At 46.7% G+C, this 18,843-nt stretch overlaps 1 protein-coding gene across 1 annotated transcript in view; it reads right to left on the bottom strand.

Annotated features, from left to right (window-relative positions):
- Nucleotides 1–457: 457 nt before the first annotated feature.
- The window catches only part of LOC144135504 (1,5-anhydro-D-fructose reductase-like), a 28,533-nt gene continuing 10,147 nt past the window's right edge, over nt 458–18,843 (bottom strand). The window contains exons 5-9 of the mRNA XM_077668155.1: nt 17,952–18,118; nt 14,400–14,487; nt 3,931–4,014; nt 2,118–2,206; nt 458–586 (exon numbers count right to left, since the gene is read on the bottom strand). Of these exons, the coding sequence (XP_077524281.1) occupies nt 553–586; nt 2,118–2,206; nt 3,931–4,014; nt 14,400–14,487; nt 17,952–18,118 (462 nt within the window). The 3' untranslated portion in view covers nt 458–552. The remainder of the gene's footprint in view (nt 587–2,117; nt 2,207–3,930; nt 4,015–14,399; nt 14,488–17,951; nt 18,119–18,843) is intronic.

Here is an 18,843-nt window from a genome sequence, read left to right as displayed (position 1 = left end):
AAGGTCATGACTGTAGCAAGTAAACAGGCTTTGTTGAACAGACTGTTACCTGAATGTAGCCAAAACGCTAGTAGCCGCTAAGAAAGGCACCCGGGCATGCAGAAAAGTGCAAAGTACGAGCACCTTTTTGCTGCCATATTTGTTTTACTCTCAGAATTTTACAGGAAAATCACCGATGACACTTTTCTGTTAGCCCCTCCTGTAAATGGTGAAGCCTAATGCAAAGTTTATCACAAAGCGTGAGATCATTTTTATCACAATGCTACAGCTAGAACTGCAAAGTTTCTTTTCTGTTAGGCAACAGTGCAAAAGGTGAAACCGAACACTAAAGTTAAAGGCATGAGTTTTTTTATCAGTATTTCCTTTTTCTTTTCTGGTCTAAGACGCTATTAGCGCGAACTCAGACCTTTGCGAAATTGTTTTTATTTCACATCAGACAACATCTCTCAGGCAAGAAAAAAAGCGCTCTATGTAGGGGGCACTCGATGGCGCTCCTCTTTCCTTTTCAGTAGCGGAGGTGTGTGCAGATGATTCCTCGCGATGTCTTGCGACTTATTTGAAAGGGTACTCTGCCCTGTTCGGCAACCTGCATGAAGGAAATTTTTCAGTTACCTGAAATGAAATCCCAAAATATCGCTCTCTTGAGTTCGATGAATCATGAAAAATGAATTTCTCCAGTGAACTACTCAGTTGAGCTCCTTCCGCGTATTTGTGTGATTCAGCTCTACTTGAAACCGCGGGTTCCAGGAAAGGACACACCTTTGAACTGCCGCTTATCGGTCGACATGCAATAAGCAAGCGAGCAACCAAGCCCTAAGTAGAACCTTGCCCGCTATTCTACGTCACAAGGCATGAGTAATGCTCCTTAAGCAATGTGCTTGACTTCTGCACGTTACTCCATCGAAAAGCCCAGGGGCACCTCATTCTGTTATCTACTGGCAATGCGAAAGCATTAGAAGCTGTTGATGCCTTTGCCGGAAGTAACTGGTGGGGCTTCTGAGTCCCAGGTTGCTCTTTCCGAGCCGTTCCCGTACACCACCCGCCACCTGCCACGGTTTGCAGATAGGCGGAGGTTTCACACATGCGAAACCTGGTCTGGTAACGTCACTGCCGATCTCGTGACGTCAATTCTCCCCACCCAATGGTCATTCTTCGGTCTAGTGACGTCACGTACGTCAGACCAATCATATTTCCCAGCTTTGGTGACGTCACTGTCCGCCAGCCAATCAAGATTTTTCTGGACAACGCCGGACGGCCATCGCCGGCTTTTCACTCCGGTGAAGCTTCTATGCTAGCACATAAGACTTCGCACTGTTACTTCAAGAGCGCTGCCTTTGAAACCTGTACGGTTGACACGGTTGACCGTGTCATTAGACGTTTTTAGCATACCGGAGACGTACTACCGGAGATGTATACCGGTTTACCGGACGCCGTCTGCACACGCGCAGTGGCTCCCCCTCACCCCAACAATGCCACTGCGCATGCGCAGGAGGGGTCCGGTAAACCGGTATACGTCTCCGGAAGTACGTCGCCAGACCCCTCTTGCGCACGCGCAGTGGCTCCCACGAACCCCAACAATGTCACTGCGCATGCGCAAGTGGGGTCCGGTAAACCGGTATACGTCTCCGCAAGTACGTCTCCGGACCCCTCTTGCGCACGCGCAGTGGCTCCCACTAACCCCAACAATGTCACTGCGCATGCGCAAGAGGGGCACGGTAAACCGGTATACGTCTCCGGAAGTACGTCTCCGGACCCCTCTTGCGCACGCGCAGTGGCTCTCCTTACACCAATAATGCCACTGCGCATGCGCAAGAGGGGTCCGGTAAACCGGTATACGTCTCCGGAAGTACGTCTCCGCAAGTACGTCTCCGGACCCCTCTTGCGCACGCGCAGTGGCTCCCACTAACCCCAACAATGTCACTGCGCATGCGCAAGTGGGGTCCGGTAAACAGGTATACGTCTCCGGAAGTACGTCTCCGGACCCCTCTTGCGCACGCGCAGTGGCTCTCCTTACACCAATAATGCCACTGCGCATGCGCAAGAGGGGTCCGGTAAACCGGTATACGTCTCCGGTAGTACGTCTCCGGTATGCTACAAACGTCTATTGTTCCACGCACCCGTGAACGTTGTACGTGAACAGGCGCAGGTTCTTGTCGAGTCCAGACAGGGTCTCGACGTCCTCCTGCGACAACTCGAAGTCGAACACCTGCAAAGATTTACAGTTACAGCGTTTGTGGCAGCGATCCTGAATCCTCTGCAAACGGAACGAATAAATTAATTGAGCTTCTTCATATGCGAAGGATCTTGTTTTACATCTCGTCCAGAAATGCGTAGAAACGAAAGATCTCATTCAGGACCTCGTTCAGAAATGCGCAGTATACGCAAGATATACTGCAATGTGGTACTACGACACACACACCAAGCCAAAAGTAACCATGAAAGAAAAACCAAGAGAAAAATTATTCCGAGAACGTGCGTTGCCAGTTTTGAACCCTGATCAGCTGCACCAGTCCGACCTTCACCGTCACTGCTGTGTGTCAGTGACAGCGCACACGATGAGGCCTGAGACAGTTTCTACGACTTCATTTTTGCCTTTGGTTCTACAAGAGTTCGCGGAAGAAGAAATTTAATATCACGTTGGCCCGAATGCATTACCACGGGCGTCAGTGTAACCGAAGCAAAACGCGCCGACTCAAAGGAGAACGCGAGTGTAAACAACATTTGTTTTCCGTGACAGGAAGTGCATGCCGAGCTATACTACAGCCGGACAGGGTGCCCTCCTTGCTTGATTTTTTTTGTTGGTCTGACCTTTCACATATTGCTCTCTTACTGTTGCTTTTTGTTGGCGCTGACACTCATCGCAGCGCTAATATTTGTTTGTTGTTGTTGTTGTTGTTGTTGTTTGGAGATCTGGGGCCGTTCTACATGGACGATTACATCGCAGTGCCCACTTTAGCGAGGCAGGAGTGACGACTTCCCATCATTGAGGCGAATAAGTTTTCTAACACAGGAAAAATAGTGCTTAGTTTTTTCCTTTGGCACCGAAGTGCCATCGTTTAGCCTTTGGTCTTGCTGCTTCAGTCTTCGATTTTCGGTCTGTCAGGCCTTTACCCAAGTCTTTACTCAAAGGTCTTTAGGGTAAAGGTCTTATGGTAAAGGTTTTTTGGGTGAAGGCCTCCAAGGTAAATGCCTTCCGGGACCTGGCATTTGTACGCCTTCACCGAGGTCTTCACCTAAAGGCCTTTAGAGTAAAGGCCTTGTAATGATAATAATAGTGATATTTATTGGCCGTTGTATTTTCATGTACATATTTTTTACCCCACCTAATTATACAGTGCTTGTGGGTGGGTAGGGAGGCCAGCGGATACGTACCGGGCAAACATGTATCATATAAAGAAATATTCAGAACAAGACTCAGCGCGGATGTGAAGCAAGAACTGATTACATTTGTAACAAAAGTGAACAATCAACAAAAACCGACGAAAGGAAACAGGCACTTTTCTAATATACAAAGTCAACACAGGAAGGACACAAATGCATTAGTGGAAGCAACTTATACGGCAACGATGAACGATTTTTATGGAAAAGGCCTTTATGACAAAGCCCTTTCTCGCGAAGGCCTTCATGGTAAATGCATTCCTGGTGAATTCCTTTAAATATAAGGCATTTAGGTCAAAGGCCTTTATGATAAAGAACTTCAGGTCAAAAGCCTTTAGCGCGTAAGGACCTCAAGTGTCTACCGTAACTAGTGTTACTGCACGATATTTTTAAGCTGTATGTTTTTTGCAATAATGGGCGATCTAATGCTAACGCATTCATTCTCTTTCTTGAAACTACGGTAATACCATCGCGAAGCCTACACCGCCGATCCCGGCTACACAAATGCGGAACATGGAAACAAGACTCAACCGTCGCCGTGGCCCCACAGACCTCGATGTTCTCTCGGATGTGGTTCGGGCAGGTGGCCCTGGGCAGCGCCACGATTCCGCGCTGCAGCAGCCACCGGATTAGGATCTGCGAGGTGGGGGAGAAGGAAAGCTGATTGGGGCAAAAGCCGATTAAGCGCCGGAAAAGCGACCTTCCCCGCTCGAAAGCCCGACCGGTTGACCTTGACAAGCAGAGAGATTAACGTGTTTTCGTTCACGACCGAGTGACCTCTGTCGTTTCGACCCGACATCGAAGTGTGGCGCGACGAGGGAACGGCAACCATTCTGCCTAACTGAGACAAACGACTTGTGCGAATGCTCTTGCCAGCATGCATGGCTTGTTACACCCATTGGCTATTGAACACAGGACAAGCAACATGCCCAACAACTATGGAGAAAAACGTTCTTAAGAGGAAAGAGCTTATGAACGCAGTTATTTTCATATATATCATACATTTCACTATAACAGTCAATATAACCGTAGAGTTCTCTTCGGCAGGCTCGCATTGTTTTTTTTTTTTGCTATTAACGTTTTTCTATCACCAAAAGCGTTCCCCGTTGGATTTTTGCGGCAGTCTTAACTGCTCGATGCGAGTGATGGGAAAAAATTAAGTGAAACATTTTGCTACGCGTCGAAAGAATGAACCATTACCTTCAATATTTCTATAACGATACCTTGCAATTTTTTAATGTTCAAAATATTTGTACATGAATGTTGGACATGCATGGAAACCATAGGGTGCGATACGTACAATGGAGGCCATGACATTACAGAGCGCGATTCAGCGACGAAACTCTTCTCACGTCTTACCTCTCTGTATAAAAGGTACTTTATACATAATACTGCAAGTTCCACCGGCGCGCTCACCTATAAGCACAAGAAGTCTTCATATTTTCTCTACGGAGCCCGTGAGAAGAGTTCAAAGACCGAAGCATGCTCTGTGTTGCTTTGGCATCACCTGTACATTTGGGCATATAAAGAAGGGTTAACATCAGATCAATCTATTACTATTAAGAGAAAACTGTTCATAACAATTGCTAACATTGCCTTACGCCTTCGAGCTCAACGAATCGTCATCGTTGTCGCTGAGGTCTTTCCTATATGGATATCGGCAACGAGGCCACAGCCATAGCCTAGTGGTTTCAGCAATCGTCCGGTATGAGGAAGGTGTGGGGTTCGAACCCCAGCACCGCCGGTTACCCACCGGTTTTTCAACACGTGTGAACTTTCCCCATGCCCGAGGTTCGGCTTCACTGGGATCAAACGTTTAGAAAAGTCATGCAGATAAAACATGACAACCACAAGGCTATTCGGCTATGCTACCAATGCATCATCATCATCATCATCATCACACGCCACTGCAGCGAGTGGCCGGCTAGTCTGACGTTCTTTTTTTCAGATAGTTTACTCATTTTTGGCTCTTATCATCAACAGTTCTGCAGCGTATTCGTGCAAAACTGCTGTTAGTAACCTAGAATACGCCACCAGATGGCTTGCATCTTTAGTTCATTCTCCTTGCGCGTTTCCAAACGATGCACTCCGTTGGTTCAGGACACCGCATTAAAGGTTGTTCAATGCGCTACAAAAATAAAAACTGCCGTCAATTTATGGAACAAAGCCTGCCCCGGCTCAGGCCGAACATAATATGACACCTCATCGCCCAGCAAATGAATGACCCTTCGACGCGCGGTTCCATATTTCACATGTGATCCATAATTCACGTACTTTCTATCCAGACAATAAAGAAAAAACTAAGGAAAAACTACACAATAAGATTTTGCACCACCAAAGTGGAATCCTTCACTTTGAAAACCGTGACATGAAGCCATCATTTTCTCCCCCCTTTTTTTTTACTATGCCCCCGCGCGGAAGCTTCTCTGCACGCGTTGATAGAATATAGATCAGCCTTGAGGAGGCGAGATAACCCTTCGCTCCTGCCATTCACTTCCAACGTAGCCGTATTTTGGGTCGAGCTCAGCGCCTCGCACTGTTATACGGATTTACTTTTCACGTTATTGTGTACATTTCACTGAGCTTTATCTAATGTACCAGTACGAGACTATAAGTGTTTACATAGTGGTACGATAAAAAGTGCAAACAGCAAACGAGTTTCTGGAGCATATCTCTTCGAAAGGCTCCTTATATCCCACTGCGCTCTTGAGAGCACCCATTCTGTTTCGAACATCAGCCTGAAAAGGCTGACAGTTGAGGCCATGTATTTATTTGTCTTTGTACACCGTAATGTTGCATGTTAACCCTCCCACGAGGGATGCCCAGGCCACGTATGCCGGGCTGGCACAGAGAAAATGAAGAATAATAGCTCGAGCTCCACTCCGGTGGTATGCCTTCTTCATATGTGGTGAACTTGCGTCTGAAGATTAGAAGGGTCGTCCAAGCGCATCGTTTCCCAACGAGTGCGTACGGATAAATAAAATAACAGCGAAAACTTAACAAAAAAATTTGTGTCAGTAAGATAGAAGAAATGAGATCACAGTGCTCATTAATGAAAAACGTCGCTGCAAGAAAATTGCAAGGGTTTTTTTTTTTAGAGGAAGAGAAACCCATGCCATGGAAGCGGGCACCTTCAAATATATATACTGTTCAAGTGAACACTGATCTAACATAACTGTGTGAGTTAATTCGTATTCCGACAGCAGTACGATTACTACGAGACTGTGAACCTGCCAGTATACTGTTGTATTCTTGTTTCTGTATTTTAAACTACCCCTGTGCATTGAAATAAGCCAAAAAAATACATAAAACTGCCCACAGAGCAAGGACGAATAGAAAGGGCTAACACACAAGTGCATGTGGTTTTGTCTCCGCTTTTTGTTTCTTTTTTGCACACTGTTTCATATTTTTTGACATCATGCACCAGCTGTCCCAGTCACCGAATATCATTCGAAACAAGCTTTCGTGATGGAGTGAAGTGATACCACTGTAAACTGTGAAGATCATGAACATATATTAACATAGCATGTGACGTCACAGCCGGAGGCAACGCCTAATGCAAAAAGACATAACGACAATTTCATCTCCACGACAAAAAACGTGATCAATTCTTGTGTATCACAGTGGGGGATTCCCTTAAATGACCGGTAATATAGATACATATTTAATATAGATAGGCATCTATCACACAGAATAACAGAGTGGATCACTGAAAGAATGCAAGTGCAGTAGAGGACGGCAGAGTCTGGGAGGAAAGGAGGGGGTTAAGTTTCAGAAAGTTTGCGGGCATTGTGTGGCCGCATCTGACGGAGGATTGTGTTGATTAGAGATCAATGAGAAGAGCCCTCTGCCGTCTGCTGGAAGTAATATGGTTACTGCTGGTGGTGGTGATGATGATGATGTTGACGAACCTAACTGAAGGTAGCAAAGCATCGTGAAGTACAGTGATACCTGAGTCACTGGTTACCGTGACATCGGATTCCGTCTCCTCAGACTCTCCCTACTGTGTGTACTCTCAAGTCTAAACTTTAACAGAGAAAAAAAGAGAAAAAACTGCGCATAAAAAGTATTTAACAACAAAATCAAGCAGCGCTCGAAAATTTTACGTAGCGTTTAGTTACTATATACCAATGACATTCCTCCTACAAACTAAAGGGACGACAATTAAAACAGCGGCGCCTCAACTCCTTTCGGCCACAAAAAAAAAAAAGCCTTTGAGAGCACCTGAGCTTCCTGCTCTGAAGTCACTAGCGACCAGCTTCTCGTTGCATGTTTACCGAAAACTCGCGTCACTGGGAATTGCATGGACCCAGTTTCTTCCGTTCTTCACCATTCGCATCCAATAATAAGAAAAAAAACAGTCGAGGATCCCAGATGTCAGACAGGGCTAAAGTTATTCAACAATAGCTTCATCTACTTAGCATCGCCGTGCACTTGAACCTTTTTTCGAGCATCTTGTCAATGGACGCGCACAAAAATATGCGAGAGGCAAAAAAAAAAAACAAGAAAACCAGACCCAGCAGGCTAAAAGGCCCTTGAAACGATTCGAGAGGTTCCACTCGAAAAGAGGCTCTCGAGCGAGCCACCTGATAGCACATCCGAGTGGCAGGTGGTGTGACGCTATCGAGCATAAGTCAGGAAATAGAAAATAAGAAAATGCCCGAGTTTATGGTTTATAAATCAGGCCGGCGCGCCGTGAGTGACGTAGGTCATTTTTCCTTTACGCGCGAGTACGCGGAGGTCCCGAAAGAAGTGTTCGCTGGCACCAGTAGTAGCTAGCAACAGTTGCAAGAGGCGTATAGTGGTGGAATTTTGATGCCAAGGCTCGACACAATTGCCTGGCAAAGAAGTGCTCAATTGGGGCATTGTTCTACGTTTTCAAAATGCCGAGATTAACGAGTGTGGGGCTGCCCCAGCCCATCGCTGCAGCCGCAACCTATCGCTTTTATGAACCACACTTATTGTACTGCTTATTAATGCGAAAGCATTGTGTGGGTCACCCGCAAGGAAAGCCGGCGCCGGTATTGACCAAGCAGCAGTGATCCCAAAAGTCCCGGATGACGTTACCATGGTATCAACGAAAAATAAAATCTAAAGCTGGGGGAATTTAACTGAGTATTTCCAGATGGCGAACACGCATTCCATACGGAACAAAATATTTTTTCCTTAATTGCACATAAGCCACACGACCACGTTGCTTCTTCGTGAACAAAGGTGAACTTAGTGCATGCTCCGCCTTACGACAGTGTGCTAATGAGCAGGTGTTTCATAAGAGAAAAAATAAAATGTAAATAAAACGGAAACAAAGATTAAAGAAGCATCGTTTTCGCATCCAAATCATGTAAGTAGTTTTGAGTGCTCTCCGTAATTTCTATTTATTACATTTACGAAATTGGACTATCTTTCACTTATTCGTTATTTCATATTTAGTTATTACACCTATTTATCAATTTGCTTATTTTTCAGCTATTATATCGCATAAGGATTTACTACGGTGACTTAATTATCTAGATCAGCTAATTAATATTTTGATTATCTCCTGGTCTAAATCAAAGTAAAATTACTATGAGGTAGCATGATAGGGCCCAGCCCACTCATTTCACAAAGACGGCGGCTTTCTTGACGGTACCTAGAGAATGCAAGGCATGCACAATCCATACGACTCGTGTGACGGATCCAGCCACCGCGGTGGCTCAGTGGTTATGGCGCTCGGCTGCTATCCCGAAAGACGCGGGTTCGGACCCGGCCGCGGCGGTCGAATTTTGACGGAGGCAAAATTTTAGAGTCCCGTGTACTGTGCGATGTCAGTGCACGTTAAAGAACCTCAGATGGTCGAAACTAAACGGAGCCCTCCACTATGGCGTCCCTCATAGCTTGGGTCGCTTCGGGACGCTAAACCCTCACAAATCAAATCAAACCGTGTGACGTATCCGAAAAGAGGGACAAGCACGACACCTCATGACCGTCCTTCTACGTTGATATAAACAGATATAAGCAGGTGGGGACACATAGGCTCGCGCCGTTGACAGATAAAGTTCCCTAGTTCCTCTAGGTTCCACAAGATGGCTGCTCGGTAAGCGGCCCATTTTCGAGCGTTATTCGAACATGTTGCACGGGTAAGAAGAGAAACCTTGGTGGCAGAGCAGTGACTCTAGCCTAGCGTTGTCTCATTGTTTTGTTCACCGTCCCTTACGTCCGCCACTCCGCGCCCAGTCTTGTGCCCATGTCACTTCCCCCAATCCCCACCTCCGCCAAAAAAAAAGAGAAGAAAATTGTAACGCTTTGCGTGTGTACACAGCGTGGTTGCGCATGGTTGGGCTGAACTGTTGGCTGCTGGCCAGACGCCAGGAAACATGCTCTGCCGCGCAACGTCGTCCAGTTTCTATGGAAACCAGGCAGTTTATGGGTGCTTTCTTTTCTGCCAGCGAAGTTTCACCGCTTGGCCGATAGAAGACGCTGATATCGCAGATCCATATTGGCGTTGCGCGAGTGGTACTTTATCTGGCCGCTAGCGTCCTCGTGCGCATCCGTATAGTGTCCCCCAGTATATATATATTACACCGTGGAGCACGTCAAGGAATGCCACGCTTCCACCCGTTCCATTCGTCCTTCTCCCCACGCCTTTCCAAACCCTGTTCCTTTTCTCTAAATAAATGACGTCAGTATACAAGGGTAGAGAAGAAGGCCAATGACGAAAATGCTTTTTCTGCATAAACGGCTTGCCCAGAACTATTGCCCATGATTACATTCTGCAAAAACGGCTTCTCCATAACTGTTGCGTGTAGGTACAGAACGGATAAAATGGCAGAATATTTTGTCATTGTATTTTCTTCTATAAAAAAAGAGAAAAGCAGACGCGAAAAATGTGGATAAAATCGTTAGAAGCCCGCGCCACGAAGCCATCTACAGTCCGCAGCCTTTTCTGTGCTCTGCCACAGGCATGTTTGATAGCCGCTGAAGAATGACCGCGAGCTGCCAGGTGCAGCCGAAATCAGCCGACGATCAAACTGGCCTGCTACATCTTTCACAGAACGGTGGTCGCACGTATTTATTTATTTATTTTCCTTTCTTTCTGTGTCCTCTTTCTCCAGCCGACTCCGACGCGGAGCAATCGACCGCTCAGATCCAACACGGGATCAATGAGGAGTTGGATGCGCTGGCGCCGCCCTAACGCCATCCTGCGGCAAACGATGAAACTACAACAGCAGCGTCTGAGAGAGAGAGAGGGGGGGGAGGGGTTTATTTTAAAGCAATATTAAGCGTCAATGATGTCTTGGGCCTGGGCAACCAAGGCCAACTGGTCCGTCAGCCGTCAGTGAGGCTAGCCAAGTCCACCACGTTGAGGTAGAATGGTATGGGGAAAGAGGGAACTGAATGGCAACGAGGCAGGTGAAAAGGCGATGTTCCAAATTAGCACAGGGTTCAGGACCATTCGGACGAGCTGGCGAGTGTCGATTACGGTAGAGATAAGAAGGGGCAGGAGTAAGGAGTGCATTTAGGCGTATGCGTCAAAGAATGCGTAGTTGGGTGGTGGTGAGAGATTATTTCGGAACAGGAAGTGTACGGAGAGTTTCTCTCACGTTGTGGAAAGTAGTGTCCCACGTGGGTGGATAAAGCCACGGAATCCCAGGCGCCCGGTATTGAAGTTCGCGGTCGAGGGGATGCTCCGCCTCATTGCTAGGGATTCCAGCGTGACCAGGAATCCTACTCAGTGTGACAGTGCATGGCCGCATTTTTGTGAGAGCTGTTTGCAGCCCATCGTGCAGTTGTGCAGAAATCTGACCGTACAGCCTGTAGTGAATCGGTATATATGATGCATCCTGATGTGTTAAGGGATGCTAAGGAGAGGTCATGAATACTGTTGATTATCGGGAGGGTCTCTAGGCTGGCTGTTGCAGGGGATCACTGTAAGAACCAAGGGTGTGTGTCGCTACATGACTGCCAGTCATGTCAGTCATGCCTGACATGACTGCCAGTCATTACTCCCTTATTACAAATCTACTCCACCTGAGGGCTTCTCACAAAACATGTGACCAACACTGTTCACACTTCGAGTTATTGATCGATTCGCTTTCGCCCTACCGTAAGCTTGCCATCCTGGTTAGCTTAGTTGGCAGAGCGACTGCTCTGGTGAAGCGGTGGTCCGGGGTTCGAACCCCGGACCAGGACAATTTTTTTCTTTGAGTGCGAAGTTTCTGAGAAAGCTGTATAGCTTTCCTTTGTAGCCGTATGGCGGCGCTTGGGTGGATGCCAGTGAGTAATCACTCCCTTATTACAACTGACTAAGCAACTGCTCCAACGTGAGTTCGTGATGCATAAGTGCGTATACGATCGTCGAATCAATAGGATGGACATGATTGGTAACGCGAACGGAACGTCTGCCAGAGTTGGCATCAGCTGAAAGGTTTTTAGAATGGGGGCGATTCGGAGGTTATCTGGTAGCGGTGAAGGAGGGCCGTCTTTGGGCAAAAACAAAGAAACGGCATCGCGACGGTGAGGAGACTTTTGGTTAAATCAGAGAACTCCATCTTCACCGCTCTTACAAGATATTCGATTTAATTTGTTCTTTTTCGCATCTGAAATGCATTCTGGCGTCTTCTAAATAGCTTGAAGGGCCGATGAAGACAACAATATTCAGTTATTGTTTTCAATAAAAATTAATTCCCTGGTTCTTTCTCGCACCCTAAACACAAATTACCAATAAGGGAGTAAGCAATACTCTTGCGCACTCACGAGGTACATTTCTATAACTAAATATAGGGAATGTTTACTCTTGACAACGGCGGCGTATTCTGATTGCAAAACAGTAACCTGATGCAGTTAGCAATGGGAGGAGGCTTTCAGTTAACGGTTTATGGGGTTTAGCATCCCAAATAAACTCAGGCTAAGATGTACGCCGTAGTGGAGGGCTCCGGAAATTTCGACCACCTGTGGTTCTTTAACGTTCAGTGGCATTTCACAGTACACGGGCCTCTAGAACTTCGCCTACACCAAAATTCGACCGCCGCGGCCGAGATCGAAGCCGCGTGTATCGGGTAAGCGGCCGAGCGCCATAACCAATGAGCCACCGCGGCGGCCAGAGGAGGCTTTTAAACGCGGCCCCGGAGGTCGTAAGGTTACCAAATAGGGGAGATTGAAACCTCGGCTAAAGTTTCCGTAACTGCTAGAACTTCGCATGTTTTCAAAAGAGAATGTGTTCCCTTCGCTAACCTTAAGTATTCCGTATTTTTAGTGATGAAAATCTACCCCAGGACTTGGACAGAATTCCCTACCCCGTATAGGGAGTGCGCTAGAAGACGGCTTACTTCCTTTTTACTCCCATATAAGCTCATTCATGCTTAGCGTGCGGTGTGTTAACGGTTGTCCGGTAGCAAACAAAAAATAATGACGGTGGTTTAGCTCTGGTCAAACCTGGAGTGACACGATAGGTACAGCTGGCCGAGTGGAACTCGTTCAGTCGAATTGCGAAGTCAGTCTTTCGCCGCTCTGTTTCTGCTGGGCGTTCCTTCTTCATCTTCGTCCCACTTCACACGGCGCATGCGCACAGCTGTGGCAGCTCGGCAGCAGCTCCGCACCGCCGGCAGCAGCAGCTGCTCCGCATCACGTCACCAGCCACGTGGCTGGTCACGTGACGAGCCACGTAACGAACCACATGATCAGCCACGGCGCCGCACCGCCGGCAGCTGCTCCGCACCACGTGACCAACCACGTGACAGCGTGGTGGCTCAGCCACAGGGTGGCGGCGCCGCCACGCTGAAGGCTCTAAACGCTATCGTAATTTAGCTATCGCTACAAAAAAAAACTGTTTATGGGACAGAAAATTAAAACAAATTTTCTCGCACTCCATTCAAACCCTTAACGTTCACATCAACAAGAACTGGTAGTCACTGTTTTATACTGAATGGTAGCGTACCGTAGTCCCTGATATTCGCGCCAAAAAATCCCTGCTGTCGACGCATGCAGTTTAGTTGCTGAATTGGCCGGTGATGTCGACACCCACATTTTTTTGTTTGATCGTTTCTAGTTTATAACAGCTGCGTTTTCAGACTGAGCTGTCTCTTCTTCTTTAGACTGTAGTAGGTTATAGCTAAAAGCCAACCGTTCTTCCTCAGTGTCATTCTCCGGATATCGCATAATCGTGAACTTATGGGCCCAAGTAGCACTTCAATCAGCACGAACAGCTAGTGCACCCCTGGCTGAAGTGTTTCGCCGCTCCTGATGTCCCCACCGAAAACTAGTGTGCACCTGGGAGAGATGACAATTCAAATTCTCGCTTGAATTTCACTGTCTTTCAAGTGCATCGCTTAGTTAAAAAGTTAAATAAACGTGGGCGAAAGCAACTGAGCAGCGTTCGTATAATTTTACGCTAGACCCGGCCTCAGTGCTCGGCATGTCCAGCAATTTCGGCCAAAATTTGGAAAAATGATGAATTGCAAGATATATTTGCGGTAATATTGAAGGTAATGGTCCATTCTTCTGATATGTAAAAAAATCTTTTACACTGTTTTCATCGGTCGCATCGAACACTTATGACTCCAATTAAAAGCCAATGTGGAACGCTTTTGACGATAGCAAAATGGCAATAGAAAAAAAATTAAGACTGTCGTCGAGTGATCTGCAGATATGGTGATTGTTATAGTGCAATATTTCGTTATATGAAAAAAATTGCGTTCATAAATGGCTTCCCGTTCCAAAGCAGCTTTTGTACAGAATTGCTGGGTACGTTCTGTTTAATTTCGGAAGGACTCCTCTCATCACGGACTTATTGCGGACATAATTTCAAGATTTTCGAAAGCGTTGCGCGTTCGTGCCTGTTACGCAGCACCCGGTGTTAATGAAGATTAAATTTCTTTTACTACCGTAAAACTAGTTCCGGCAATATTTAGTGCAGGTTAACTTCTGCTGTGACGTCGTAAGCCATGAACGTCAGGTTGTGAGGAGCAGTAATACAATGCATTTCAGCGTGGTTAACGGTTGTGTAATCATGACGAAATGGTTAGGCGCGGAGCGTGGCAGTTCACCTGCGCAGGCGTCTTCTTGTAGGTGTCCGCCATTTTCCGGAGCACCTCGTGGTGGAGGAGGTCTGAGTGATGCGGTCCCTCGTGGACCCTACAAGCAGGCACAAATAACGAAAGGCGCCTTCACTCAGTACTTTAGTGGTTGCACAGTTCAAAGCTCAAAGTTTATTCGAAAAATGGCGGTGGCGTAACTTAATAAATAATAATTAATTAATAATTGGTTTTTGGGGGAAAGTAAAATGGCGCAGTATCTGTCTCATATATCGTTGGACACCTGAACCGCGCCGTAAGGGAAGGAATAAAGGAGGGAGTGAAAGAAGAAAGGGAGAAGAGGTGCCGTAGTGGAGGGCTCCGGTATAATTTCGACCACCTGGGGATCTTTAACGTGCACTGACATCGCACAGCACACGAGCGCCTTGGCGTTTTTCCTCCATAAAAACGCAGCCGCCGCGGTCGGGTTCGAACCCGGGAACTCCGGATCAGTAGTCAAGCGCCCTAACCACTGAGCCACCGCGGCGGGGCAACCTTGGCTAACCCTGGAATTTAGCTAAAAGCAAGCACTCTTGCTAAGCGCCCCAGGCTCGTCCATGTCAGCTCCGCTCCACGCTCGCGACAGCCGTTCTATAGTATATACCCACACGACCACGTGGCTATGACGCGGTATCACATGGTCTTAGTACGACTCCACAATCGGATGTCATCACGTTGCTTCACATCACCCTTAAGGTCAAAGGTCGACCCAAAGGTTACCCAATGTCAAAGATCAAAGGTCAGCTAAACGTCACGGGTCAAAATCAGTGGTCAAGAGTTCGATACAACAACTGTACCACATATCGTCATACACGGCTATTATTGGTTGGGCTGAAGGTCGTTCAAGGTCTTTGTGCTGCCTACCCGAAGACTGCTTTACCTAGCGTAGTGAAGCTTTTCGCTTCAAAATAAACAACTTACACGTTCATAGCGGGATACAGAAAGGGGTCCCAGAGATGGGCATCGTAGAGGGACCTCTTATAATCAAAAGCAAAAGACAGTAAATTGAAGCAACTTAAATAAAAATAAAAAATGCATTAAAATTACATTCGTCGGCTGCAGACCCGAAAAACTCTGGTCGATCCCGAACGCGTGGTAGCATTTCGATGGAGGCGAAATGCTGAAGGACCATGTACTGTGCAATGTCAGTGCTAAGAACCCCAGGAGGTAGAAATTATCCGGCGCCCACGCCTACAACGTCCCTTATAGACAAAATTGCTTTGGGACGTTAACCCCCATAAAATAGATCCTAAATTAGATTCAAATAACAAATGCGCTAAGTATTGAACAATCCAATGACATAGAAAACACCAAAAAGTGATATCACGGATTAAACCAGTCTCATACTAAATCAAGAGTAAAAAAATTAGCACGCCAAGTTTACACTTAAATGAGGACACAGACGACACGGTTTTCATATTGTAACATATAGAATATTCACAATTTGATTAGAGAAAACCGAACCACCTGAATTTTATAGTTCGAGATTTTGGTAGAGCAAAGTTACTGTGCGATGAAAATGTCGTGGGGTTAGAGTTACAGTTCTGGGCGGCTGGGAGATCAAATCACTGCGATGGCAGCCGCACTTCGGTGAAGGCGAAATACAAAAGGCGCCCGTGTGCTGTGCGACGTCACTGCGCGTTAAGGATCCACGGACTGTTGAAATCAATCCAGATACCTCCACTAAGGCGCCTCTGCCTCTCGCCCTCTTTTCATTCCCTGCTTACTTCCCTTCCTCATGGTGAGATAGAGGTGTTCGCCTAAAAGTGACACTCATTTCCACATATCGTTTTTTTTTCTTCATTCGCAGTGTTCATGATTGTACTATCAGTGTCGAATGAAACGCGAAGAAGGGAAATGAACACAAAACTATTGTGAACAGATGAACACAAAAATATTAGGTTCGATTAGCAACACACTAGCTGGGATAACTAAAACTTCCAGGCAAAAGTTTTTCATGCCATCGAAGTGAAAACCAAGTTCAATGTAGCCGAATACAACTCAACAACAAAGTTGGGAAAGCCGCTCAGAAGAGGCCCTCCAGCCAATGGCATCCAACATTAATCCTTAGCAAAGGCGGCAGAGGAGGCAGCAATCGCGTTGGCCGCAGCACCACGCTCTCACACCGACATCAAATACTTCCTCAGCTACTCCAAGTCAGCAATTTGTGGCTTCGCGAAAGGCCGCGCCTCGTCATCGAGTAGCGAATTCTCGCATTCCAATCCCCAACCCGTGTCGCCCCCCATGGTGCGGACGGCGGCGCATGTGTTAATAATTGGTTAATAATAATTGGTTTTTAGGGTAAGGAAATGGCGCATTATCTGTCTCATATATCGTTGGAAACCTGAACCACGCCGTAAGGGAAGGGATAAAGGAGGGAGTGAAAGAAGAGAGGAAGAAGAGGTGACGTAGTGGAGGGCTCCGGAATAATTTCGACCACCTGGGGATCTTTAACATGCACTGACATCGCACAGCACACGGGCGCCTTAGCGTTTTTCCTCCATCGAAACGCAGCCGCCGCGGTCGGGTTCGAACCCGGGAACTCCGGATCAGTAGTCGAGCGCCCTAACCGCTGAGCCACCGCGGCGGGTGTGTTCCTGCCGGAAAATGAGGCAGCTCACGCCGCGGCCCGAGGTTTCGCAAGCCGGGCGGCGGCCCCCTTCTGAGCAGCCCTCAATCCTTCCCCGCTAGAGATGCGCCCCTCTCGCTTAGAGATCGCATGGTTACATACCACGCAATCACCACTCATTTTAAAGATCTCGGGACTAAATATCCGCCGACCTACAAACCACTAACAAAAAGTCAAGAGCTAACCTGGTGGTTGCTCCAAACTAACATATACGGAAATCCCATCGTGGGGTGCCAAGACGAATGTAGGTTTTAAGGCGAAAGCCTCTAATAGCTCATCGTTGTTCGTCCGTCCGTCCGCGAAATCTATCACACTATGACGTCATCAATGGCATAACTGCTATAACCCATATACTCTTAGCAATTGCTAAGTAATGGGTGATTAGAAATTAGTTAATTATATATTAATTAGTGCTTTATTTAGTCATTATTTAATAATTAGTAAAGCAAAATAACAACACTGAAAAGTTAACAAATAACAACAAAAACTAAACAAGAATTAAAAAATAAATAAGTTAGAAAATGGAAATAAAAACAAATTAAATACAAAATAAAAACAAAAAAACGACCAATAATAAAAACAAATAAAACGAAAATTGAACGAATATAAAAACGACAGGAAAATGCAATGCCTAAAGGCGCCGTGGGGAAAAAAACCCGCGTTCTAGAAAGTTCCATGTTTTCGCATTCCTGCACGTAAGCAGACTTAAGTGCCCTCAGAAATGTTTCTCCTTTAGAGCAAACGTTATGGCTTACTACGACGTCATTCACACCTCAAATTTTTACATCAATGTAAAACGGAAGTAGGGCCCGAACTGCGGTTGCATTAAAGCCCCGTTCAAGGAAATGCATATGGACGTGCGATTGGCTGCCTGTCAATCCGACTCTCACACTCACTTTTCCTCCTTGGATGGCGTTCCTGTCGCCGTCACTGCCGCCGTCGCGTTGTAGTGGTGTCTGCTGCCTCCGGGGCTCCCCAGCGGAGCATAAGCCGTGAGGCAGATGCTGTGCTCTTTGCAGAACTTCAGCAGGTCACTCTGGTTCAGGTAAGCGTGACACTCCACCTGCGCGCAAGCGGTACGAGTGACGTCATATAATCGCTGCGGCGACGTACCCAAATACGAGTAATCCCACAACAAAATAATTGCGGAGCCCTACGCTACGTCGAAATTCTTCCGGAGCCCTCCACTACGGCACCTCTTCCTTTCTTCTCTCAGTCCCTTCTGTATCCCTTCACTTACGGAGGTGTTGGCGTGTCCACCGCGATGTTAGACAATTACTGCGCCATTTCCTCTCCTGAAAAACAAATTCTCATACCTTCCCTTACGGCGCGGTTCAGGTGTCCAACGATATATGAGACAGATACTGCGCCATTTCCTTTCCCCAAAAACCAATTAAATAAATTAAAAAATTGAGGTGCCTGAGTGGAGGGCTCCGGAATAATTTAGACCACCTGGGGATCTTTAAAGTGCACTGACATCGCACAGCACACGAACGCCTTTTGCGTTTCGCCTCCATCGAAACGCAGCCGCGATTTCGCAGAATAGCAGTATAACTTGATGTTCAGGAAAGAAACGGCGCAGTAACTTTCTCACTTCTCGGTATACGTTTTTTTTACGTCTACTGACCATGTAGCCTTTTCAAGCCTATTTCACCGTCGAAATCTAAAATTAATTGCCTGTGCAGGATGCGCTAGAAAAATTGAGCTAGAGCTACAAGAGAGTCAGCTAGAATAATTTAACAGAAATAAACAAAAGACTTGTGGCAGCGAAATTACGTGTTGCCCGTA

The sequence above is a fragment of the Amblyomma americanum genome, chromosome 5 (genome assembly GCF_052857255.1).
Source record: "Amblyomma americanum isolate KBUSLIRL-KWMA chromosome 5, ASM5285725v1, whole genome shotgun sequence".
NCBI classification, from domain to species: Eukaryota; Metazoa; Arthropoda; class Arachnida; order Ixodida; family Ixodidae; genus Amblyomma; species Amblyomma americanum.
The sequence above is the reverse complement of the archived record's forward strand: the minus strand, read 5'-3'. Positions and strand labels throughout refer to the sequence as shown.